We start from the raw sequence: 27,891 nt of genomic DNA, 5'->3' as shown, positions 1-27,891 counted from the left end.
TGGAAAAGAATATTGCTACAAAACATGGACAGTCTTTCAAGTTAAATTCATTTAATGCCAAGGTTAAAGAATATAAGTTCACTTACAATCATCAATGGATATTCCTCAAGCGTCAGGTATTCATAGGGACCTTTCACTTCAACAGTCACTGCCAAAACACAGTCCTCAGAATTAATGTAAAGGATGCAAAAAACAAAAACATTGTCTGATATCTGTTTGATGATATTACTGAAGATTCCATTGGGTAATTTACTTTAATCATCTCAATCTTGGTGAATATTACATTTGTAAAGCACTCTGAAATTTATGAAATGTTCTCACAGTTCATGCTGTGTCCCACACAGGCCTCCATATGCCTCTGCTCCAGTCAGTATCTCAGGTAGAAAAGCCCTTTATTCCCATACTCATGTCCTTTAAAGATTACGGTGAATGCATTTCCCTACAAAGCCTGGTGAGCTGCCCAACTAGAACTGTTCTCCATCTCCACTAAATTTCAAACATTCTTCATGTTTACTTTTTCTTACAACACATCACTAACATGTTTTGAAAAGTATAGGACTTCATTCCCGAATTCTATGCCCTCTTTGTCTTTTCTTTCTCTTTACCTATATTTTCCTATTGTTTTATTTCTTTTTTACTTACTTCAATTTTATGTGACTTTTCTACATTAATGTATCATTTTCAGAAGATGCTTAATAATAACAAAGTGTATAATGAAGAAGAACAAATGAAACTAACAAGAACCTGAAAGACAGATCTGTCCTACTGAAGCAAACCTCTGACTATTTTAAAATTGTAATTGATAAAACTACTTGGATAAATTTTACGTACAGTGAATAAATAAATGGATTTATCTGAGAAGTGATATCTATCTCCAGAGACAAGCATATTCAACAAAAATTTCCTACTAAATTTTATCAGGCAAAAAGGATACACCATTATTAAAAGTAAATTGGGTCCAATACTTATGTGAAGAAAAGGAACATTCCATAATAGCAGTCACAAAAATTTCATAACTGAACTGATTAGTAATCTATATCTTCTTAATTTAACAAAGGGCAAATAAAATCATTAGCATTTGCCATATTCTTTGTTTACTCTATGGCAGGGGTCAGCAAAATACAGCACATTCTTCTGGTCATCTGCTTCTTGTAAATAAAGTTTTACTAGAAAACAGCCACATCCACTCACTTACATATTATCTATGGCTACATTTATACCATAATGGCAGAATTGGGTAGCTGTAGTAGAGAGAACATTTACTATCTGGTCCTTTAAGAAAAAGTTGGCTAATTCTTGCTCTATGCTAAAATATAACATACATTTTCTGAGCACTTACCATGTGACACACACTATGGAAAATACAGGAGTTGGAAACAAGAATAAGATGTATTCTGACATCTAGTGGACTACCATCTACAGGGGAGAGAGAGGTGGAAAGCAACACAGAGAACTGTCTCCCTGAGTCAGACCCAGAAGAATCAGTGTGTATTTTTCATGAAGTAAAAAACCATTCCGGTAAAGGATATTACAAGAACAAAGACAAGAGTGAAAATGTATGATACAGGTAAAGAACATGAAGCTTGAAACTGCACACAGTACCATACAGTAGCATTCTGATATATGGCAGCAAAAGGTAAACTGGGATAATTTGTAGAGTTTTATAAGCCTTGCTGCAGAATGTAGACATTTTATAGGCAACAAGGAGACAGCAAAGATTTTAATGAAGCGAAGAAAGATGATAAAAACTGCTTGAGAGAGAATTCTAGGGCTTTCATATGGTGTAGTTAAGTCCATGCTTGGAATTATCATCTTAGCTCCAAACAGATGGATAAAACAAAACAAAAACAAGAGAGGAAACAAAAAGGACATAAACTCAGAAATAAGATAAATATCTCCACATATCAAAACTGAACAAAAACTCAGAACAGTGCATGAGGCTGAACCCACAATCACGCTGGACTCTGGGCCCCAGAGCAGGCTATAGGAGTTGGATGTGCAGCTCCTGTGGGATCACTGAACTGTAGGATTCTAAGATAAAGGGGAACCAGGGTCAGATTTGATGCATGAGGAGGCTGAAGTGGAGTGGAACAGAACTTCTCCTCCATCCTTTTCAAAGAAAGGAGGTTCAAAGTAAAAGTTGGCAACTGTTCCTTGAAACTATTACTCTTTAGGAAGCCATGGGCTTAGATACAGGAGGATATACATATATCTTGGGTCCAGAAACTGTCAGATCTGGTTTGCCTAGATCTGATATATCCCTTATTACTACGAAGTGTGAGACCCATCTTTGGATTGGAAATTCAACATTCAATACAGGAATCTATAAAAAACAAAAGTTTAAGGGGGAGGATATAGCTCAGAGGTAGAGCATGTGCTTAGCATGCGTGAAGTCCTGGGTTCAATTCCCAGTACCACTGCTAAAAAATAAACCTAACTACCTCTCTCCTCTGAAAAAAAAAATTTAAAAGACAAAAAAAGAAAAAAACAGTCAAATGAAAGAAATAATAAAGACAAAAATAGAAATTAATGAAATTAATGAAATAGGAAAATTAACAAAACCAAAACTCGTTCATTGGGATAAAAATATAGTAAAAACAGAATTCTAGATAGATTTAAAAAGTAAAAAAGAGAAGGCACAAAAGCAATAGTAAGAATGAAAAAAGATCTTTTTATAAAGAAATATCATTATTAATTTTATGCCAATAAATCTGAAATCTTAAATGAAATGGACAATTTCTCAGGGGGCAAAAAAAAAACCGATTCAAGGAAAAACAGAAAAAACTAAAAATAAAGAAAATGAATCAGTTGTTTAAGATCTTTGCAGTTAGGAAAAAAAGAACATCAGGCCAAAACACTATCATAATTGAGTTCTAGCAAACATTCAAAGAATGGATAATCTTATCCTTACAAAAACTGTTCAACAGAATATGAAAACAGGGGACATTCTCCAACTCGTTGTATAACACTAGCATAACCTGATGCCAAAACCAATAGGAGATGCGTGAGAAATGAAAATTATAGGCCAAGCTTACTTTGAACACAGACAAAAAACTCTAAACAAAATTCTGAAAAATAGAATCCAGCTATGTGATCAAGGCCAAAAGTGGGATCTTGGAAATTCAAGAATGGCTGTAGAAAACCAGTTAAATATAATGCATCACATTAACAAGTTAAATGAGGAAATCTATATGATCAATTTAATCAATACAATCAAAGCATTCTATAAAACTAGGTATTATTCTTAATATTAAAAAAAAAGAGGAAGATATTCTTAGTAAACTAAGAATAGAAAGAAATATCCTGAACCAAATAAAGAATATTTTGTAAACTCTACAGTAAACATCATACTTAATGGTGTAATGTGCCAATACTGCCAATAAAGTCAGAAGCAAGATAAGGATGGCTACCATCATTGTTTCTATTCGATATTCTACCTGAGAAAGCAGAGGAGGGGAGAAAACCACAAAGGAGAAGGAACAAACAAAAAAAGAAACTACAGAAAATAAAACCAATTAGTAAATTACTGTAAAAATCCAAATAAGACGTGATGACTCTCTGAACTGGGCAGCAATAGTGGAAAAGATAACACTAAGAAAAACCGAGACATTAAAAAAATTATCCAAGTAAATTAATTTAAAAATTTCCAAGTTTTGACTTGGTAATCAAGTTTTAACAAGTCTAGTTCAGCATACTGAGAACACGATACTAATCAAAAATTGTAAAAGCAGGAGGATCAAATGAAGAAAAATGAAATCTAGTATCTATAATACATAATAAGAAAGCATATGTGAAGTGCCCAAGACTGTATCCCGTACATACTAGATGCAGAAAAATGTTAATTTCTCTCCCTCAATTTCTCTACTTCACAACATTCTTAATTATTCCCTCCTTTAAAGCAATTTTACACAACCCACCATGCAACACTACTAGATAACAGTAATACAAATGATAAAAAATGAAATGTACTTACTGGTAAAAAGATTACGTAATGAATTTTCTTTTGATGATTCCTTGGAGGAGGAAATGCCAACATGCACAATAAAAATGTATGGTGCATCTTGCCAAGTTTTCAATGGATCATGCATTACCTAGAGAGGAAAGAAAACATCAAATCTTCCAGTCTTAAGAATTAAGAACACAGGTTAATGATACAATATGAAAATTGTTTTCCAGGGGATGGGGTACAGCTCAGTGGTAGAGTGCATGCTTAGCATGCACGAGGTCCTGGGTTCAATCCCCAATACCTCCACTGACCAAAAAACCACAAAAACAAAACAAAACAAAAACTTTGTTCCAGAATATACCCAGAAACATGGTTGAGTCTTTCACTTTTACTCCTTAAAACAGTAGGCACAAGAAAATAGGCTTGCAGTGCATACAATAAAGTAGGCTAGATTGTAAATTACTGAAAGGCAGGACATCTTGTATCTTGTTATACACGTTTAACTTTTTTTAACAAGGAAAACCTCAACTTAAATCACTAAATTGAATCTCTTTAAGCCATGCTAGGATGCTAGATTGTATTTTACACAGATATCCCAAACTAAAGAGATTTAACTTAAAATACTTGAAAAAACTGCCCATGATGACATCAGTGAATTATAAAAACACCAACTGCTGAATCTAATTCCCTGTGTTCAATGTTCTTCCCAAGATCACCACAATTTCTGCTGGTAAGGTCTCACATTTATACAAAAAATTTAATCTTGGCTAATCTATATGGAAAGCAAGAGTCACTGTTTCCCCAGGTCAAGGAAGTAAGAGTTAACAGCCTCCATATTTAGAACTGTTTACCTATTCCAAGGCCAGCACAGCACTAGCAAAGAGCCATGAAAGGATTTGTTGTCTTACATGCTAGATGGACTATGGACCTTCACAAAAGCAAGACTAAAACAGAAAGACAAAAAAGATGAACATAGAAAATAACTGGCTGCTTCTTCCTCATGTCTGAAAGGAGGTACTGCTACTTAGACTTGCAATTTATTACTTTCTGTCTTAAAAGGAACTTTTATCCTGAGACCTCTGGGTAAGTTTCACTGATTTATGAAACCCCCTCAATAATAATGATTGAAAAACAGATTCTGCACATTTATGTATCTTCCTATGGAGCCACAGCTTTTCTCAAATGTTAAAATTACCCTACAATCCAAGAAAAGTCTAAACAAGAGTTCAAAAATTATATTCCATGACACAAATTAGAAGTGTCAAATAAAGCAGATTAAATGATTCTTCAGCTATACATTTACTAGACTATCTCAGTAACTTAAGAACAGAAATGTCATGTTGAAACATACGTTGATTTATTTCTGCCTGACAGGCTCTGACAAAATTCAGGGATGGTTTGTGAGAAAACTTTACAGCTCCAAAGTTATAGATATATCATGTCCTACTTATCTATAATTAACTGAACTTTTCCTGAACTTAACTGTTCATTAACCAATAAAACTTTGGTGTAATAAGTTTCTCTGCTATTAATTTGATATATCCTAAAATTACCTCTTACAAATCTCAAAGGGACTGATTGTCATATTCCAAGATTTGACAAAGTTTACACTTAACTCTGGAATATAGATATTCTGACCTTGTAGAAATAACATTTATAGGCCAGGCATTCTGCTTAAACATGTAATATTGATTACATTCTTTAATCCTCACATCAATCTTACCTGATACTATTACGAGCTCTTTCAATAGGTGTCTTTTAATAAGTGAATGGATAAACTGTGGTACATTCAGACAGTGAAGTATTATTCAGTAATAAAAAGAAAGGAGTTATTAAGCCACAAGAAGGCATGGAGAAATCTTAAATGCATATTACTAAGTGAAAGACACCAATCTGAAAAGACTCTATATGACTCTAACTATATGACATTCTGGAAAATGCAAAACTGTGGACATAGTTAAAAAAAAAAAATCAATGATTGCCAGGGCTTGGGGATAAGGAGGGATGAGTAAGTGAAGTATAGGGAATTTTTTAAGGCAATGAAACTGTTCTGTATTCTATTATAATGGTATATATCTCTCATTATCCATTTGTTAAAATGCAAAGAATGAATAATACAAAGAACTAACCCTCAAGTAAACTATAGGCTTTGGTTGATAATGATGTGGCAATGCTGGCTTACCAATTCTAACAAATGTACTACACGGGTATAGGATGTTAATGGTGGGGAAGTGTGAGTATGCATGTGTTGGGGGTGGTACATGGGACTTCTCTGAGCTTTCTGCTCAATTTTGTTGTAAACCTAAAACCACTTCAAAAAATAAAACCTATTAACTAAAAAAAAAATAATGGTAAATATATCACATTACTGCTTAAATCAAACCAGAAAACTCAATCAAAATATTAAATCTTTTCTTAGGGGAAGGGACAGGAAGAGACCCTTTCCTCTAAAAAACACGTTTTATCAGAGTTTTAAGAAAAGGGGGTAGAAGTACTGAACTTATTAGTATCCTTTAAACAGGATTATAAAGTATCCTCTTAGATTCAATTTCAGGAAGAATGATCAAAGGACAGATAATTCTTTGACTTCTTTTGACTATAAATTGACTAAATATTTCTAAATATTATTGGTGATATTCAACAGGGTCATCTTTTCAGCAGATTCTTACTGGGAATAGGGCTCAAGCCTTCAGTAGAACTTAAAAGTATGCCATGCAGAAGACCACTGAATATTAGCACACCAAAGTGCTAAAAAATAAAATTACAAAAGATTTTTAAGTTATAAAAGCAAAATGTTCACCAACACAGAATTCCTTTGACACCAGAAAAAAAAAATCTAAAACAAATGTATCTACAAGATATTCACTGCAGTACTGTTTACAACTGCAAGATAATGAAAACATAAATGTCCAAGAACAAAGAATTCGTTAACAAATTGCAATGTATTCATACAATAAAATTCTATGCGAAATAATGATGCCATACAATATTCACTGAACTGGAAAGATGTCCATGTTGTATTTGCTAAAATTTAAAAAGCTGCAGTAAGATTCTCATTTTTAAATAAATTAAACATAAGTATGCACACAGACAAAAGACTAGAAGACAGTTTATAGTCTATCAGTGTGTAGTAGTATTACAGATAATTATTTTCTTCTTTTCATTTATGTATATTTTCTAAATATTTGCCAGTGAATAGGAAAAAACCTAATGGATGTTGTTTTTGGAGAAAAAAAAAACGAAGCCTGCCATACTAACCTATTTTTAGGTTAAAATTCTGTACAACTATAATCAGGACATGGAGAGTGGGGACACTTCTGGAATGGCAGACTAAGGACCTCTGAAAATACACTCACCCATAAAAGCAACAAGAATATAGGCAAAAACTATGAAAATCAACTTTTTTGGAACTCTGGAAATTAACTACAGATTTGCAATCCATCCCAGAAGTGTTTCCTCAAGAAAAACACCTGAATCTCAGTAAGAAAAGCAAGCTTGTAATGTTTTTGCCCACCCTAACCCCATGACCCTTTCCTAAGCTCCTTGAAATCAAAGTTCTCAAAACTGTAACGATTGTGAAAAAACAGTGTTTGGCAGCTGCTGGAAAACAGAACAAGTTTGGAGGTCCCCTAATGCCCATTCATTAGAGTGGTTTGCTAGGTACTGAAAAGCTCCAATCTCAGGGATTATCTTTTATATGACCTGACTCAGTGCTCATTCAGTGGGAAAGACTCTGTTCTCAGGGCACTCCCAAAAACACTCAGCAGCAACCGAAAAAGATCACAGCTGAATGAGGTGACATTACCAGGTGAGGATATCAAGAGGCTGACTAAAAACTTAAAAGGAAAATTGGAAATGAGATGTCCATAGGGGTCTTGAAAAACTCCAAAACATTCCTGGAAGTCTGGAAGACCATAGGCACATGTAGGGTTGTGCACATACGTGCGGGTCTGTGCACACATGCCCAAGAGAGACCTGAGTAGGCCCTAATCACTCACTTCTGACTAATCTTAAGGCTCTGTATAAGAAGGAAGTAGAAGTTAAGACAGTTTTAAATTGTGAAAGAAGTCAGACACAGACCACAAATTGTATGACTCCATTTATATGAAATGAACAGAACAGGCAAATCTACAGACAGAAAGAACAGTAGCTGCCTAGAGCTGGGGAAAGACTGGAATGGGGAGTGACTGCTAATGACTGTGTGGTTACTTTCTGGGGTGATGAGGTTCTGGAATTAGGCAGTAATGGATCGTCACACTTGTGAATACTAAAAAGTTCTTAATTGTATGTTTTAAAAGGGTAAATTTTGAGATATGTATGTCTTAATAAAGTTGCTATAAAATTTAAAACTTTAGCCAGTTTTGTAAAAAGCATGATCCAAAACTGATAATTGTCTTACTTCTGTATTTTTATTGGCAAAGCTTTTAGGAGTTACTATGATTTAGAAAAGTAAACTATGAAAACTTTAGGCATATTTATAGTCTTCAATCTTATTCCGATATTCCAAACGCTTCCAACTGTATTCAACTGCAAGATAATTTTTGATGGAGTTTAAGGTTCTTTCTTAAAAGTTTCTTCCTATTTACAATATTTATAGGGTGATAATTACAAAACAATAGACTGATTGTAACAAACATGGGAAATACAGAAAATAAAAATCACTTATAATATCATCCAGAGATAACCATTATTAACATTTTGATGTATAGCTTCCATTCTTAAGTTTCTTTTTAAATGTCAGCATAAGAATTCAAAATACACAAACGTAGCAAAACTGAAATGTGTTCAATGCCCTGAATTCCTTACCACACTTACAGTTTTGTCTCCAGTAAAGGTAAGATTTGTTCCATTCTCCTTAGCCTTCAAACAAACAAAAAAAAGAATATTAATTCAGAATTTCTATTTACTCTCAGAAATAAATGACAAGAAAAACAGTTACCTCCTGTTTCTCTCCTAAAAGAGGCAATCGATGCACAAAATCTCCGGAAAAGCTCTATGAAACAAATATAAAACTAAAATTAAATATATGTATGACTGAAGCATTATGCTGTACACCAGAAATGGACACACTGTAAACTGACTATACTTCAATAAAAATATACCTACACAAAAAAATTAAATATAAACAATAGTAAAAGAAAAGCGTAGCTCAAAATCCACAGACACAGTTAAAGCAAAACATATTATAATAGTAAACATAGTAACAGACGAAATACTTCTAATTAACCACAAATAAGTGAATAAATCCCTGCTGGGAACTAAAAACTATTACCAAACCAAACTGGCCACTCAATTTTTCTCTAAGATTATAGGTATTTTAAGAATGATAAAACCTTAGCTAGAAGACATACACTTAGGATAGGGATCTTATAGTTCCCTCTCCTTCTACAGATGGGGGAAATGTGGCTCAAAGCTCTAAAGCGTTAGATGCAGAAACAATCCTCAGATTCCTAATTCTGGGGTCCACTGCTCCTTCCACAACATACTCCATGCCAGTAAAAAATCTACACTAATTACCTTTCTTACCTGTTATCAGCAAATGAGTCATTATCCAGTCTGAGTAATTAGGGCATGTATTTCAACTCTATTACATTAGAGAGGAGAGGAAACCTGATGAATAGGGATTTATGCCAAAACCCTGGAAAGATTATAGATCTAAAAGTAGTGAACCTTGGGCAACAGTATACAACAGATAACTTTCCACAGTCAAATCCAAGAAAGATTAGCCAATCCTTCTGGCCTGGGGGATAAATTTGGAAAACCAACAGAAAATCCCCTACTTAACAATGTGTTGTGCTGAGCTTTCTTTCTCTGCCATTCTTCCACTATTTTAAAGCTATTTTCTTTTTCTTCCAAGTCATAAAATCTATGCTATGACAAGAACTCAACCCTTACAGTTCAATTATCAATTACTTCACTTGCTTATCAATTCCTAATTATTAAAGCCTTCTTACCAATAAACTTTACTTCCAGTAACTAGACAGACAACTGAGCTTTCCAAGAACTCCTTGCCTCTTCAAGGCAAGTTGCTAAATATTCTGAAGCAGTATTTAAATGCAATAAGGACAAAGCAAAGGCCATGGTTAAAATAACTATTTTCAACACCTATAAAATAAATAATTTTTCTATCAAAAAACTGGGGTCAGATCCTGCTGCTAAGGAAAGGATTTTATAATATAAACCCCATTTATAAGATTACATACATGTAAGCATTAAACTACACAATATTATTCACCTCTTCCCCTCTATTCAAAAAAAGGAGTATAATTCAACCCTTTGATTTCAGGTCTATAGTAGTAAAATCTGAAAGTGCTGATTTTTCTGGGGACCTATCAATGAGATGAGAGAACAAGAGAATTAAAAATTGGGGGTTTCAAAAGTCCATCAACGGATGAATGGATAAAAAAGAAGTGGTATATACGTACAATGGAATATTATTCAACCTTAAAAAGGAACGAAATTCTGATACATGCTATATGGATGAAAACTGAAAACATTTTACTAAACTAAGTTAAAGAAGCCAAAAAAATATTGTATGGTTTTACTTCTTTGAGATACGTAGAACAGTCAAATTCATGGAGACAAAATAGAATAGCTGTTACCAGGGAAGTGGGGGTAGGGGTGGATGTTGTTATTATCTAATGGTTATGAAGTACCAGCTGCAGATGATGAAAACATTCCGGAGATGGCTAGTGGTGACAGTTGCACAACAATGTGCAAGTACTTAGTGTCACTAAATGGCGTATTTAAAAATGGTTAAAATGGTCTATTTTGTTATGTACATTTTACTATAATAAAAAAAAATTGGGGGCTTGTTGTTTACATACAAAGGAAAGCACATCTTTTCTTTGATGAGATGAATATTTAAGTGGCCAATTACGGACCTATGAGAACATGCTTCTAACTTATTTCTGTCAGAAGAAAGAACTGAAGAATGGAAAATGGATGTCACCAAAAATACAGACATCACAGTTTTCACTTCTTCTATTTCCCTCCAACAACTATCAACATTCATTACCTGTGTTTTAAAGAGTTCACTGCAGTTCTGGAATAATTTTGATGATGTTTGATACTTCCCAGACACGTCTTTTTTTTCCTTAAGATTTTCCAAGTATGTCTCCACTTCTTCTGTCTGGAAAAACAGAGAAAATACAAAGTATTTAACTTACTTTTAAAAGCAAGATATTTAAAAGATAATGTATTGCCTACAGTACAAATATAGTTTTGGATTTGCTATTTCAAAAATTAGTATCATCACATAAAGACTCTACATAATAGCATCCAAAAATCTAACAGTATTAGACTTTAAAGTACAGAATTCTGATCTATGACTCACAAAGGGTAGTTTCTCTAAAAGTTCTAGAAAGACTGGGAAACCACCAGAAGTCAGAGGGTTTTGTTATAAGAAAACATATTTACAAGAGTTACTTGATTAAATTAACAAAGCCAACAACAAAAAATACTTGTGCTCATAAGCTACAGCACAAAGCTACTGCAGCCATTCACAGCCTACTACTGATACTCTCAAAAAACTCATTATTTCCATGGCTTCACCCAACAGTTCTGATTTTTCTCCCATACCAACATTCCTAATCTCACCTTTTTCCTAAGTTCCAATTTCACATCTCCAACTATCTCATCATTTCCATAATTCTGTCCTATGGCAATTCAGAATAATTTTTAATTCTTAACTTCTACTACCTATGAAGACTGAATCTGTTAGCTCTTGACCAATTTATCACAAGTTTCAAACGTGTTTACATTTTTAACCGTAAAATCAATTAGTGGTCAATTAGGAAAAAACAATCAAGATATTCCAAATCATATTCTAGAGATACTCTCAATTCTCTCTAAATTCTTCAGTTCTTTTAGTCCTCCCCATCAATCTTCCCAAAGTTGTATAACAAAGGTAAAACACAATCACCAATACTGCAGAAAAGATAATGTAAAACCCTAACACTGGGCAGAAATTTCAAATGCTTAAAGTTTAGAAAACCAACTGGATGGTGGACATTTTTTAAAGACTAGTCCTATTATTTTTTAAAAGAAACTTCCAGAATAATAGAGGAAATGTGAAAGAAAGAAAGAAAGAAAGAGAAGAAAAGAAAAGAAAAGAAAAGAAAAGAAAAGAAAGAAAAGATGCAAATGGGGGATGAAAACAGAATGGAAAAGGCCTAAAACTCCACCTAGGAGCCATATCTTCACTGCACAAGTACAGTGTACCATGGCAATTCCAAAAGTGTGGCCCATGGGATGCTTTCATGAGGTCTAAAAGGTCAAAACTATTTTTATCTTCATCATCACCTGTTATTTCCTTTGTACTGATAGTGCAAAAGTAATGATGCACTGAATTGCTGCCCCTTATCAGTGGCCCCCAGCTCTATTAGTAGTCATTGTACTCTTCACAAACTTGCAGCCGAGAAAAAAAAAAAGCCACTTTTACATAAGAATGTCCTTGATATAGCAGTAAAAGTTGTTACTCATTAAATCTAGACCTTTGAATGCCTTTTAAAATATCTATCAGACAAAATAAAAAGTATGCAAAATACTATAAACGACTGTCTTAAGATAAAGCACTTTACAACTGTTGGAACTTATAAGCTTAACTATCTACTTTTTTCATTTACTTGAAAGAATAACCAACATAGTTATTCAGACTTGGTTATCTGGGAGGTATTGCTTTGAAAATAGCCAAAGGGAGGCTGTCATTTCAAGGAAGACAACTGATAATATTCATTGTCAATGATAAAAGTTGAGCTTTCAAGCAAAAACTGGCATTTTGGAAAACTTGCATGTTCCTCACCATGAGGTTAACAGCTTCCAATACTTCAGGAGTTTCAGATATGAATGAAAGGTGATATTAGCAAATGTAATTTTGAGTTAATTGTAAAATGAATTAATACCTGTAAGTTTTACATAATTCAGTCAACCAATATTTTCTGAATGACCAATGAAAGGTGATGTAAAATCAGACATGGGTAAAGACCATTCAAAGTACAAGACATACCCATTTATTTTAAAGTAACAGAGCACAAAAAAGTTCACTGATACAGTTTCAGATTCCACGCTGCAACTAACCTTTAAAAACTCCACTTCTTATGTCTGGGTATAGAATCAATAACAGTATCTAGGACTATCTGGAAGCACTATTAAAATGTCATTCCCTTTTACAACTATGTATTTGTGTGAGGCCACATTTTGTGCATATACTTCAACCAAAATAACATATCACAATAGAATGAGTGAAGGAGGTCTAAGAATTCAGCTATCTTCTATTACACCAGGCATGAAATAGATTTGCAAAAATACAAAACACCATTCTTTGTTTTTTGAAAAAGATACATTTTTATTTAAAAATATGCTTTTTATATTAACATGCAATGAGTTTACCATTGCTATTTTAAAATAAATTAATACATATTTGTGTATTTTTGTTTTAGTTTCTAATATAGTAACCCATATGAATAAAGGCTTTTTGGGTTCTACAAGAACTTTTAAGAACGTAATACAGTTCTGAGGCCAAAAAGTTTGAGAGTTGATAGTACAAGTACGTCTGCAAATTGGGAAGCATGATTCTAGTTTCAGCTCTTCTCCAGAGCTCTGTGACACTCCTTCCTCTATCAGGTGGGGACCTGATGATCTCTAAACGCCAAGAGAAGTCTGTACTTTTTATGTTCCGTACCTTGAAGTTGTATATTTCATTGTAACAGTTAGCACTTTTCAGATACCAGGTTATATTCAAAGAGACATCACAAGGTTCTCCATCAACTATAAAAGAAGAAAGTTTTGTGAATAAAAGACAATTCTCAAATAAAGCATTTTTTCTTAAACTGTTACCCCCACATCCCACTTATTTCCTGCTAAATTAAGATACTTCAAAGACTAGCCCTTCTCCAAACAGAAGGTAATGAAGTAATAAATGTAAAAAGAACTGGATATTCTTCACTTAAAAACTAGAATTGTTGCTTATAGACATACCAGTTAAGCTGTTTTCAACCTTTGAAACTGTGGATCTATTTTTATGCCTTAAAATCTCCATTTCTGGTTCTCTTCTCGGAAGAACCCAGAAGTGATAAAGCAGTCCTGAGTTAAAACTGGTCTTGTATTACCATTTAAATATTTGTTGAGCAGAGCACTTAAGTACACAAAACTGTAGGCACTACTTTGTTAGGCGAAAGAGGGGACAGAAGGGAAGAAGTAACTGAAGACTCTTAAGAAAAGTCTTAAAAGATTCTAGTTGAAGAGTCAAGGAATGACAACACTGCAGATGTCAACAAGACAATATTCAAAATAGTTTCACTGAGGGAAAAATTCATGGCTTAACCCTTGAAAGATATCAAAACTGGATAGAAAAGAACTATTAACAAAAAGTAAACCTGGCTGGGGAGGGTAGGAACAGTAAAAGCAAAGATAAAAGAGCATTAGATTCTTTTCAAAATCCACCTTAAGAGAGGTCTCAAGAAACCTCATGAAATCATAGAAGCTTCAAATAACTCATTAAACATAATTTGGAACATGATATTCTAGTGGACCAAAGCAGTAGCCTGAAGACTTGAGAGTGTAAATCTGACTAAATGACTGATGTGATTAGTCATCTCACCTGGGGGAAATCAGTATTCCCTCTTATCTTTGATCCCAGCTGAAGAGGGAAAATATATTAGCTCCTACTTCGCGCGAATATGACAAAGATAAACATGATTGCATCTCGGAACTCACTTTTGGTTCTTAACAAAAGAACACCTAAAATTATAACCTTTCCCTTTTCTTTAAGTTGTTTCCTCAACCTAATTTTTAAGTGACACACTTTATATGGCTCAGTTAAAATACACAAAAATCTGATGAGTTGCACAAAATTCATGGAAATGATAAAGAGGATTCTGCAATCTTGTTGTAAACTACTCAGAAGGACCATACAGAGAAGGGATTAATTAAATAAAAGTAAGAAACCCCTAAACAGGAGATTTGTAGGGAAATGTGTCTGCAAAAAATACTATTTATGTTAAAAGACATAGAACTTTAAATGAATGGCTTTAAGAGACAATGAAAAAGGTCCTGCCATGTTCACAGACATCTATAGTATACTATACCCACAAAAACATAAAATCATAGACAAGGTAAGTATGAGAAAACACAGAAGTAACAAAGTGAAAGACAATACAAATTTTAAGAAGCTGCAAGTCCCCCAAAATGAAATGAAATGTAGATGCTTCAAAATAAGCAGCCTGGCCAAAAACCATTAGAAAAACCAGCAGAACAAAATACCGGTGAGAAGAAACTATACATAATAAAAGGATAGACTGGTATACAAGCCGTCAGGTAATTCCAAAAGACAAAATATTGCTCTCCCTAAAAGTTATTCTTATCTAGTAAGCCAACTTCACAAGAAAGACCAGTGTGTCAGAGTAGCTCTGATTTAAATCAAACTTCAATCATTAATCAGATCCTACTTTCACGGACACAGTATATTCTTCATAGAAATTCTCCTTGCCCTCTCTGTCCCACTAGATTGTAAGCTCAGTAAGAGGGTCTTTTCTAACACTTTTCTATCACTTTCCTTCTGGTGCTTGGCACATAGCAGCTTTTACTTACTAAATGATTAAAAGAATACAATCATCCAACTATGACTTATAACTTAGCACTTTCATAGAAATATGCATAGGCGCACACATGAATGATCTGGATTTTTAATCCTTGATCTTGAAATGGAGTTGCCCATGATCATTCTTTAAAATAAGGCCAGTTTTAGAAATAAAAGGAAGCTTTTCTTTAATACACAATGGGGTATTTTGGATTTAGATACAGTGGTTTTCCCACTGGACAGACTGGTTTTGTTCTACATAATCCCTATTTCCTGGTAATTATCTTTGAGTTTCCTCTTCCAAAGACCCAAGCGGTAAAATACTCCTTCTGCAAACAAAAGCTTTACTGAACATATTTGCACAAAGCCAATGGTCTGACAAACCTAGTCATGTGTCCAGTAAACATCTAACAAGCACACAAAAGCAAAATCGGTATCTCCATGACTCAGAAAAGATTAAAACACCATGCAGGCAATCAACCAACATAATCTGTGTTAAATGTATATTGAAAAACTAGAAAATAAAGTTCACACAAGTAAGAATTCTGAAGATTATGCAATGACAGGACCTTAGATATACTACATATGTTTATACCTAGATAGTGCTGGACTATTAAATTTCAGAACTTATGTTGAGAGTAAATCATCAGAGGTAGAAACCAGGTAACTTAAAAGTTTAAAGATCACTCAAAAACGCGAATAAAAGCTTCATGAAATGCAAAAACTCACATTTCAGGAAGATAGTGGTATTTTTGAAGAGAATCTTCCCAAAACCAAAATAATTTTTCCCCTGCAAAAATAAAGAAGAGAAAGATAATTAGCACCAGATCACTTTAATTCCCAAGGCCGAATACAACTGGTATAAAAATCTTTATCTATAAAATGTTCAAGTCCACACACACACACGGCATCAATATCCTTCCTTTTAGTAAAATTCAACCATAATCCAAACTGCAGGATTTTGAGTCTTGGTGCAGAGACATGATTTCCCCCCTACAGGCCACCAAGCAAGGACTCTAGAAGGAAGGCTGCTAGAAATCCTAACCTAACTTAAATCTTCATGGAAGGTACTCCTTAATCAGCTCATTTCCTTTACTCACTAATCACCATCCAGAATAACCAATCCTTTCTTCAAATAAAACTATTCTATGAGCAGATGGCCAGATTTAACTATTTCACAAGTAACAAATAAATACCTAAAATTGAAAACCTGAAGATCTTCACCAAGTGAACAAAAGCTATAATGCTTGCACATAAAAGCTCATGACATGACAACCAGTGAGGAGAGCAGAACAAAACAAAAAGGTCACTGTAGTTTTAATAAGACTTAAGCTTTTGGGCATTTCCTGCCAGCATTTGATTTTGTCAGCTCACAAGACTATGGCTCTTACTCAAATGAGCTTTTAAAAGGGTGGTAAAGGGCAGAAAGGGCCAACTCATCTAGTTAATTGTCCAAAGACTCATCTTACCCTAACAAATTTTAGAGTACTGTTTCTTCCGTTTTAGCCATTCTCATGTTAGAAATCAGTTTTAAATACCTAGGCTTCCTAATCACATGGCAAAGCTTATAATAACCATTTCAAAGTTCAAACGACCTCACACTTCGTACGTAGAATTACCCAGTAACAAACAAGTGCATAGAAAGAAAGAAAGAAGCCTATTTACATATCCCTCTCATTCTAACCCGAAGTCACAAGATTTTGTGGAACTTCAGCTGAAAGAGAAACCACTCTCCACTCATACATCAAGTTTATACGTCTCTAGTCAGGCAAAGAAAGTTCTCTGACTTTCCTGGTAAGAAATCGCTCCACCACCACTCTCCGGTCCTGAGATGACCCTGACATTCCTGCTAATCCACCCACAGAAGTGCACGGCTTTCCGCTCCAGGGAGGTGAGTCCCTGTTCTCTAGTACACACATGATCCCGACAATCCCACCCCTTAGGAAGCGGACTTTTGCGGAATATTCATGAACCCCTTGGGCCGCCGTAGCCCCACCTCTTGCTCCTCCGGGCTCAGTTGCTTGTGAAGTGAACACTCACCGACGTTATCGGAATGTGCCACTTGGATCGGTCGGCAGCAGCGACGGGTGCCGGTCCTACACTGAAAAGCGACAGTGGGGACCTCTGAGCCCCCAGAAGAAGAAGAATGACAGGCAGCACCTGAAGCCACGCAGCTGCCGCCATCTTCACAGCCTTGGAGTGCCTACCCAAAGCATTTCACCTTCTTCCGGTTCGTCCCGCCCTCTTCCGGCTCCGCTCTGGGGGCGGGATCATCCGGGTCCTCGAAACCTCTGGGATTTGTTTGTTTTGCAAATCCGCGGCCCCTCCCTCAGGCAGTTGTCACGGCGTGGTGTGAGGCTGTGGACCTACTGCGCAGGCGTCGTCTTGTGGTAACCTAGTCACCTTGGAGCTTTAGGATCGTCGCTAAAGGCCATCTCCGACTCTGTCGACTCTTCTCTTTTCTCCTAGCCCATAAAGGGTTTGGGGACCAGGCAAGAACCTTTTGGCTCTCTCCTCCACCCATTCGTCCCAGTACCTCATCCTTTTTGACCCGAGTCAAAGTCAGACGCCGGGGCCGGAAGTCTGGGAAAGCCGTAAGTCTGGCTGCCTATTTAATGTCCAGTAGTGAGTCTCGATTTCCGAAGGTATTTAAGCAAAGACTGGAATTTGGCAGTGGTGGCGTATAAGCGATTCCTAAACTGGATGGCATAATAGTAATAGTAATAAACTGGAAGGTGTGACAACCACTTTTAAAAGCCCCTTCTAACCCTGAAGAGCATAGATGTAGAGTTTGACTAGAGAACATCAACCTAGCAACAACCTGGCTGGCACTTCTTACTCAAAACTAAAAACCGGGAGAGAGTGGGTCAGTTTTCAATATCTGTGGCGTGACCATCACTCAAGTAGATCTGCAGAAGCTTCGTCCCAATCAGGCAGGTTGGGTAATTCCTGGTTCTCACGCTATTGAGTTCCACCCTCTAGGGCTCTTTGAGTACACGCCCCCTCCGAGGCAAAAGCCTTTTCGGTTCCTAATGAAAGCCGTTCCTCATCAGCAACTCATAACCAGGAAAAATTTGCCGAATAAATCCCTGTAGAAACGATAGTTTGGGCTGGAAGTACCAGGAGCAAGTGTCCATTTGTCATTCCTTAAGGACCTGGAAGTCCCAGAAACTTGACGGTGGTGAAGTGTTGGTAGAAATTTAGGAAGAGTGACAACTGGCATTTTAAAAAGATCACCCGGGACCCTGGTCTAAGAGCCTGTGAAGTGACTGGGAAGCGATGGAAGCAGCTGGGAAAGAGGAAATCAGGTAAAGGCCCAGTGGTCCTGCAGGGACTGACTGCAGGGCCCACGGAGGCAGAGGATAGTACCTGAAAACAGCATTCTGGTCTTGCGGTTTTTATTGATTGTTTGATTGCACTTATTTGCATGTTTGATATTTGTGCACTTAATCTTTACCTTTTTTTTTTCAATTCTCCCAGGAAATTAGTTGATATTAATAGCTAGTCCCTCATAAAATACTTTCAGGATCATTAACAAAACTGGTAGAATTGTGATCAGAACTCTTAACACATGAATTTCAAGCATGTTGCTTTCCAAGTTCAGCTATATACACCTCTTCCTATGTCTTTCCAGAGCTCATTCTTCAAAACTGGAGACTGCAAATTTCTCTAATCTTTGCACACTTGATTAAAAGAAACAGTAACAAAGACTGAGTCAATGAAGGATTTGATTACTTCCATGAAAATGATATTTTAGTATGGCCAAGTATACTTGTCTAGGCTTGTTTTCATAATAGTTTGAAATTAGTGTTCAATCATAGCTTCCTACATAATCATGGGCATGCTGACATGATGTATTCACTATGACTCTGCTTGAAAGTCAGTTTTTTCCCTTATAGTTTGCAATTGTTTGCATCAGCATATATTAAATACATATACTCAAGTAGCAATATGCATACATCTTATTCATGTTATATTCCAGAACAGCTTTTCTGAAACTCCATTTTAAAAAAACATTGGCCCCTAGATTGTCAGCATCTTCTTAAAAAGCAAAAGATTTTCCTTCTCCATCTGTTTGTTTCTACTCTTTTTCAAGCACCTTGCACATATGTCATTATAGCATATGTCAGGTAGATTTGTGATGTTGGTTAGGCTCTCAAAGAAAGCTTGGACACAATCCTTTATATCTTCCTCAGAGCCCAGCACTCAATAAGAATATTCTGAAAGTATTTTGTTGAATAAATAGGTGGGTAGGTTGTTCTTGTTTGTTTGCTTTGGGGTTTTTTGGTTTTGCTCCTTCAGATTGTATTGTTGTCATTATAGCCTTCAGTCATTATTTTAAAAGAACCCTTCCTCATGAGTGACAATGCTCTTTTTCCATAGCTTTCAGAATAGTCCCAGAACTTCACATTTTGTTGTTTACCTTGAGTGGTTTAGAGAAGCATGTTGTTCCGCAGCACACACATTGTCGTGTTATGTTATGGCCATGACACAATTTTGCATTATGGTAGTTTACTTCCCATATTTATACTACAGTTAAAGAGAAGGTATTGTATTCACAAACCCTATGTAAAAATAAGTTTCTTAAAATGTGTTTTTACTTAGTGTTGAAGATGAAGCTGTGGATAAAACCATTTTCAAAGACTGCAGCAAGATTGCTTTCTACAGGTAAGGAGAGGAAATGTATGACCTATGTGAAACATTTCTGAAAATATTTCAAAACTGATGTTTAAATAAATTTATGAGAACTCATAGGCTTTCTAAAGAAACAATTAGGAAACTGAATGTTTAAGGAATTTATCACACAAGAGACATTCACTTTTACTACTTCAACTTATGACTGTATTCTATTATTAATATAATTATAGTTAACTATATATAATTGTATATTATAATTAATATTACTGATTTAATAAACAGGTATTTCATTTTAAAAGTCAAAGTGTTTTTAAACTGATGTGAAAATTTTGAATCTTTGAATAGATAATACTTTTACATGGTTCAAGAATCAAATAATATAAAAAGATACACACTGAAAAGTGCTACTCTCATTCCTGTCCCCTTCTACTCCATTCCACATCTTGTCCCTGTCTGTAACCAGATTTATTAATTTCTTACTTATCCTTCCAGTATTTCTTTTTGTGAATATATATATTCTTTTAATTTTTTGCATTTGGTGGGTAATTAGGTTTACTTATTTACTTATTTTATTTTATTTTCTTAATAGAGGTACTGGGGATTGAACCCAGGACCTCGTGCATGCTAGGCATGCACTCTACCACCGAGCTATATCCTCCCCCCTTGTAAATGTATATATTCTTATATCACTGCCATTCTCACACCAGGTAGTTTTCTATATACACTGTTGTATACTTCTTTTTTTTCTGCTTCATAATTTATTTTGAAGAGCTGTGCATGTGTATATAGAGATTGTCCTCTTTCATAGCTGTATAGTATTCCATTGGGTAAATTGTATTATAATTTGTTCAGTTTCTGTCCTATTGCTAAACCCTTGGGTTGTTTTCAGTCTTTTGCTATAATGTTACTGCCACAGTGAAAAGCTATACCATATGTCATTTCCTACACATGCAGGTATATTTATAGGATGAATTTCCAGGAGTGGGATTACTAGGTCAAAGAGTAAATGTATTTGTAATTTCAACTATTACCAGATATCCCTCCATAGAGATTGTACTGTTCTGTACTGTGATCACCACTATATGATTGCCTGTTTCCCCAGAGCCTCAAAATATTTTTGTAAAATCTTTTTTTTTAGTGTCTACCTTTATGTGATCCTGAAACCGAAATCACCAAAAATTGTATCATTACAACTTTCTAATTTATTCACACTACTCTAGAGGAAGAAAATCATATCATTTTAATTGTGAACACGTACCTTAGTGGGAATTCTGTAGTGAACTCCTGGTCACCTTGTCAAACCACTGGATTATATTGGATTTCCACTAAAATTTATTGAGTTTCTATTGAAGTGTACATTCATAGAAAGAGAAAGGAAATCATCAAGTTAATAAATGTATGTTATGAAAACTGCCCCACCTTCTCAATAAAGGGAACAAAATACCATCCTGGAACAGTGTTATGTTGAACAATTTTAGTAGTAGTAGTAGTATTTTATTAGCTCTCTAACATATTCCCATTTGTGCTTTATTAGAGTACTAATACTGTCTGTGCCCAATTCACTTACTATCGAAGTGATTTTTAATGACTTCTACGTGGTAATATAGTCATTTGGATGCTGACAGTGACAAATGATTCTCAGACATCTCTGTACTCCATATCTGTAGGCGTCAGAAACAGCGGCTCACCGAGAAGGCTGCCTATCAGGCATTACTAGATTCAGTCACAACAGGCAAAGACAGCACCAGGTTTCAAATTATCAACGAAGTAGCTAAGGTGAGATAAAAGTATTTTCTACAGAGAACTATTTGTTTCTTTATTTACTGGGGTTGAATGAAGTCAGTTTCCACAAGGCTAATTAAACTACGAATGCTTCAAAAATAAACTTTGTGAGAGAAGTAATGTCTTTTTTTTTATCTATACTAATACTACTTTAAAAGTAATATGAATATCAACATATAGATTGCCTGTGTATCAGTTACTTTCCTAGATGTTTTACAAATGTTGTTTCCTTTTAATTAATCTTCAGAATACAGCTAAGAAGTACATTACATTATCCCCAATTTTCAGATAAGGAAATACTGAAATCTAAAAAGTCACTTGCTCAAAGTCACAGCTAGTAACCAAATTTTTACTAGTTACAGCTAGTAACCAGAATTTTCACCTGCGTCTGTAGACTTTTTCAAGCACCCACACTCTTTCTATCACTATTACACAACATACAGTTGAGCATGCAGCCTGAGCAGGACACAGATTCAGTCAATGTCCAAACCTCAGAATGTGAGTGGGCAAGAGGAACAGTGGACTGTGCAGTTGGAAAACTGAGGTCACAAAAGTTCCATCTCCTGGGCTGCTTCATTGACAGATCACCATATCTATTACATACTGAAAGGGTAAGAGCAGTATATTCTAAGGACTTTTTCTCATCTCTCAAGTTCTCACACTACTTGATGGGCTGTACAGATGGGCCAGTCAGAGAAAGTGCTGTGGACTGGGCTGGGAAGTGTGGTTATGCACAAGTAGCTAATGCTTCCAGTCTGGCCTTCGCTCACATCCTCCCCCATCTTCAAAAGGCATCCTAAGCTTCTAAGTCCTCCCAGACCATTCTGGTTTAATTGGTAATTCATGTAACTGAAAGACATCATTAAAGATATGCAATGTAGGTCCCATAACAGCTTAGTAACTCCACCAACTCACGAATAAGTCTCAGTTCTGGGAAGCAGACTGAGAAGACATGCCCACTGTCACGGCAGAGTTGTGAGAGGTCTCCCTGTGACTGCCACTGTGCTTGCCGCATAGTGCTACCCTGAGGAATCTCACAACATCAAGGGGTTCTCTGTAACACTGATAAGTAAGGCCTTTAACTTAGTGGAGAGTCCCAATTTTATTCCTTGGCGGGAGGAGCAATTGTACAGCAAGGAAGGCTGCCTTCCATATGAAGTTTTAGAGATTTTAGTCATTTCTTGAGATGTGGAATCCTCTAACATAGCTTTCTTGCCTGAATTCAAAATAGGAGCCAAAATCATATCACCAGTTCTGTGTTCTCTATCCCCATCCCCTGTTCTCAACTTCTGGTTACTTAAGGATGTAGTTGTGGTAGCAGCACATTTAGTTCACTTCTCTTAACTACACAGCTGGGATGGTTAGCTTTTTATACTACCCATTTTTTTCTGGAGGAATTTTCCCTCTTGTTTGGCATCTTTGAGACCTTTGAGTTCACAGCTTGATACCCCTGAAGTCATAGTTCCTCAACTGCTGATCCAAGTCTCCCAAACTGAACATCGTTTTCTAGCCATGTTTGATAGCTGTTCATGGGAAAACTCATTTCCTTCCCCAGGAGCGCCTGCCATCTGCATGAGGTCTAATAGCCGTATACACAGCCAAACCCCTGTATTCAGGGTCAGCAGAAGCATTTGGCTCCAGGAAATGCAGAGTCTACCAGAGACCTTCCAGGAGTCAGTTGGCCTAATACCAGCATTCAGGTCTCTTCCTTTCTCATTTTTCTTGTCATTTGCCCATTTTCCTTCTTGTCTCTGATGTGTCTAACCCCAGAGAGTTGTAGCTGTCCCATGGTCAGGGCAAGAATCCCCTTCCATCCTTGGGGAGGCTCAGTATATTGAGCACCTGAACAGTCCATTGTCGTGGATATGTGCTGAGGCGGAGAAAATGAGACTAAAGCACTCTGAATACCAGTGTGGGCCAAAATGCAAATTCTCAATGCAGCTCCATACCAGTGAAGTTAGTAGTGGATCTGTTCACATGGTCTTTTACAGGACTATAGGTAATTTTCTCTATACACACCTCTATTTGGATCCTGAAAATGGGAGCAACAATGCTGTTCAGTTCAGGTATCAGAGCCAGAGCCCATCAGATCTGGATGCTCTCAAAGGAAGAGAAGCCACAATCCAGGAAGACCCATGGGAGCTCAGCACAAGACAGCATGTGGCTCAGAAGGGAGCTGAGGAGCCCAGCAAGCAAGTGCAAGTTATCCAAGACGTCAGCAACACAGCTCCCAAGACTGAGAACTTTGAAGACCCCCTGGAACAGACTCCATGTTCAGGTATTGGAAATAACAGGGCTGCACAGGAAATCTGCATGCTCTGACCTCAGGCAGATGCATACACATGTATATGTTTTGGGAGATCACCTTAAAATTCCGAGCTGAACTTCACTACTATCCTCTTTGTCACTTGGAGATGGGATAACTAATAAGGACTTAAGGTTTCCTGCCTTCTGTCAGTTTGATAGGGACAACAGAGATCCAGACAGTACTTTCTAAAGTTGTCTGAACCTTGTGTCCTCCTCACTGAATAGTCAAGGAACCTCCAGTAGAGGTTGTTGCAGGGCTGCAATGGCTGTTTAATGGGAGATTTCACAGTAGGATATGTTATGGATGGTCTGGAGAGTTTTAAAAAGCTGCATACATCCACCTATTCAGAATGATAGCTTTTTATTTCAGGTTGAGAGAGACAGACCAGAGTCTAGGAGGATCATGTTCAGCTCACAGCTGCAGTTCTTAGATTTCACTGATGAGGCAGATTCTGACGAACCCAGCACTGTCAGTGCCTACCTGCCCTACACCAGTAAAACTCTTAAAGCAGTAACTTTCTTTTGTCAAGGTCTGTGGTTAATTTTTGAAGTCTTTTTTCCCAGTTCCCTTCCCCCAACCTGCCCCTTACTAAGCAACCAGGAAACAGAACCCTGCTTCATTCAGCATTGTCTTAGCTCACACTGCCATAGCAAAATACCACAGGCTGGGTGTCTTAACAGACATTTCTTTTTCACGGTTCTAGAATCTGCCAGGATCTAGGTGTCACTTCCTGGCTTGTAGACTGCCACCTCCTTACTGTACAGTTGACCCTTGAACAATGCAGGGGTTGGGGTGCTGACACACCACACAGTCAAAAATCCAAGTGTAACTTCACAGTTGGCCTCATTGATATGGTTCTGCATCCACAGATTTAACCAAGCAAGGGTCATAGGGTACTGTAGTAGGTATTTATTAGACATATGTATGTATTTATAGAAAAAACTACATGTAAGTGAACCTATGCAGTTCAAATCCTTGTTGTACAAGGGTCAGCTGTATATTCATGTGGTGGAGAGAGAGCTAACTCTCTGGTCTCTTCCTGTAAAGGCAGTAATTCCATCATGACTCCACCCTTATGACCTCATCAAAGCCTATCACCTCCTGTAAAGGCCCCATCTCCAGATGCCGTCACATTGAGAGTTAGGGCTTAAACACACTTGGAGGGTTAGACAAGGGTGAGGGGGGAGAACAACACAATTTAGTCCATAGCACACATGATTCCTGAGACACAATAATGTAACAAAACAAACTAAAGTCTTGTCCTGTGTGTTGTCTCCAGATCAGGACATGGAGGCTTTGAAGAAAAGCTGATTGCAGGTTTAAATGCATAAGTTTTCTCAGATAGGGTCCTATTTCTGATGACAAAATAATCAGGTAGATATTTGATAAATAAGCTTTCAGAAAAAAATCTTAAAGGAGTTACCAGTAAAGGGTTGACTGCTTTTTTAGAATTCTTTTTTTTCCCCAACTATTACCAGTTTTTTACCTTCAGTGAAAATTTGACCTGGAATGAGAATAGAGAAGATCTAGTCTTGTGACATCACAGCAGGGAAATTTATGCTGTCTTCTTAGTGTTGCTAAAAAGCACTGCTAACAAGGCTATTTGGAACAGACCTATATTTTTGACCTACTTCATATTGCTAATTTTTACGCTTTTTCATGACATGGATGACCATTTGGCAAAATGTTTACAGCCTGTTTGCAAGTTTTCACCAGAGACAACACTTCTAGCAACTTCTCTAAGGACACAAGGATATCTCTGAGCACCTCCATGAAGTACCTTTTCATCTAAGCCTCATGAGCATGGGACTTTGCCCAACCAGCCACCTCCTCAGCAGATGAGGAATGACTACCGCTTGTAAGGCAGGACTGTTTCTGCAGAAATGGCCAGGAACAGGCAGCTAAGTTGGGAACTGGCCAAACAATCGGAAGCACACCTGGACTGGTTAATTGTCCTCGGGGAACAGGCTAATGCCCAGCGTGAACTTGCCAACATTAGCCGGAGAGAATCAGTGCTTGCAATAAACCAGCTGGCTGCAACTATGGAAGGGGCAGTTAGTGCCCTACAAAATTTAATGAACTCTTAGACCGTTCTCTGAATCCCGGGAGGTCTTGACCAATAGCCAGGAGAGGTTGTTGCTCACCCTTTTAGGCCTTTTAGGTTAACTGTTCCTTAGAGTAGAGAGACCTGGTGCCAGAGGAAAAGCAAGATCTACCTATCAAGGAGAAGTTGGTGGAATCATAATTTCCCTTCTTAATACCCACCACCATTTAAATATGTGTTCTAGGTCTGTTCTGTTAACTCAGTTACAATCTCTTATTAGTACTGAGTGAAATGAAAAAAAGTTTTGTTTTAACATAATTGTGATCAATCCACTGCTTGAATATACAGACAAGGCATGATTTTTATAAGCTGTCTGATATTTTTGCCCTTGTGACCAAAAAATACTAGACTTATGGATGGCAAACTACCAGGTTTTATTTTTATTGAGTATGGGAGAAATAAGATAGGAAAAGGGAATTTATATTCTCCCCGACTATGAGAGGTTAGCCTCTGAATGAAAAGCCAACTAGAGGCTTGTATTAAAAGGAACCTCCAAAATGTATTCCTTTCTCTGAAAATTTATTTCATCTTAAATCTTTTAAGGACATTTACACATCTTAAATTTTTCTAGGGGATCAAAACCTATGCTGTTTCACCTTATTTAAAATGTATAATTAATATGTTTATTCACTTATTTTACTTAAAATCCATCTTGCTGTAATTTGGATGTACCTGCTATATCTAAGTTACTAACACTAAATAATTCTTAGTTTAGGCAATCTAACTTCTATAACTTAATGTATTTTTCATTGTCATTTTTAATCATCACTATTAGGGAGAGATTCAATAATTTATTTGTGTATTATTTTAAGATAAATGTCCAAACAGTTCCCTGGAGAACAGAAATAGCTAGAAATTCTTAACATTTTAGATGGAAGACTATAACGTTCATATCCAGACTTTCTGACAGAGCAAGGTTTTGGTGGAAGAATTTGGCAATAATCAGCAGTTAAGAAACCCAGGGAAGTGGTTTATAAACTGTCATCCACAGAGCCTGGAGGTTTCCGTGGAGGTGTTTCAGGGCTGAATACAGGGAGGGGAGTGGGCTCAAAGGTAGAGGCTCTAAGCCACTTCCTGCTGCCTTCAACCCAAGTGGCTTTACCTGCTGGACTTCTGAGAGTCCACTGCTATTTAAAAAAATTTTAAGCCAATAAAATAGCATGGGCCAGATCATAGGAACATATGTATTCTAAGGTCTAAGGAAATTATGTGCTTAGAATATGAAGCTGTTGATAATAATAAGAGATGAGAATGAATGTGGATATTGATTTTGAAAAGGGTTATCTATTAGAAAAATGGCTTGCTTAATTAAGTTAAAATGAAAACAAAATGAGGTTTTGACTCTTTGTATGTTTGGGTGCATAAGGTCACTATGGGAAAAGCAAGGTTATTGCTGCCTTCTCTCATATAATTAGGATTCTTTCTTAGGCTGCAGCCTCAAGAACAGTACAGAATAACCCATCTTTGGCTTAATGGGAGGATCTCTGAGTGCATAAACTAGATGCAATTTGTTAGTCATAAATAGGCAGACAATG

General features: G+C 36.4%; 2 protein-coding genes across 9 annotated transcripts in view; one reads left to right on the top strand and one right to left on the bottom strand.

Moving 5' to 3' along the window:
- Positions 1–17,775, bottom strand: part of TMEM87A (transmembrane protein 87A) — a 36,182-nt gene extending 18,407 nt beyond the window's left edge. For 3 of the 7 annotated variants that reach the window (XR_012073362.1, XM_015237169.3, XM_072962609.1), the window contains exons 1-8: positions 17,565–17,773; positions 16,254–16,314; positions 13,629–13,714; positions 10,965–11,078; positions 8,886–8,939; positions 8,762–8,806; positions 3,974–4,091; positions 87–148 (exon numbers count right to left, since the gene is read on the bottom strand). Coding sequence is in view for 5 of the 7 variants with exons in the window: in XM_015237169.3 (XP_015092655.1) it covers positions 87–148; positions 3,974–4,091; positions 8,762–8,806; positions 8,886–8,939; positions 10,965–11,078; positions 13,629–13,714; positions 16,254–16,314; positions 17,565–17,708 (684 nt within the window). In the remaining 2 variants the exon portion in view is untranslated. Of the gene's footprint in view, positions 1–86; positions 149–3,973; positions 4,092–8,761; positions 8,807–8,885; positions 8,940–10,964; positions 11,079–13,628; positions 13,715–16,253; positions 16,315–17,564 lie in introns of all 7 variants that reach the window. The other 4 variants (XR_012073363.1, XM_072962610.1, XM_006201685.4 and 1 more) reach the window with 4 other exon arrangements.
- Positions 17,776–17,826: 51 nt separating this feature from the next.
- Positions 17,827–27,891, top strand: part of GANC (glucosidase alpha, neutral C) — a 64,230-nt gene continuing 54,165 nt past the window's right edge. The window contains exons 1-4 of one of the 2 annotated variants that reach the window (XM_072962606.1): positions 17,827–18,016; positions 18,677–18,832; positions 20,130–20,192; positions 21,830–21,938. In XM_072962606.1, coding sequence (XP_072818707.1) covers positions 18,804–18,832; positions 20,130–20,192; positions 21,830–21,938 — 201 coding nt within the window. In that variant the 5' untranslated portion in view covers positions 17,827–18,016; positions 18,677–18,803. Of the gene's footprint in view, positions 18,119–18,676; positions 18,833–20,129; positions 20,193–21,829; positions 21,939–27,891 lie in introns of both variants that reach the window. The other variant, XM_006201687.4, reaches the window with a different exon arrangement.

Source organism: Vicugna pacos, chromosome 6 (assembly GCF_048564905.1).
Source record: "Vicugna pacos chromosome 6, VicPac4, whole genome shotgun sequence".
Taxonomy (NCBI): Eukaryota; Metazoa; Chordata; class Mammalia; order Artiodactyla; family Camelidae; genus Vicugna; species Vicugna pacos.
Note: the sequence above shows the minus strand (reverse complement) of the source record. Positions and strands in the feature narration are given on the sequence as shown.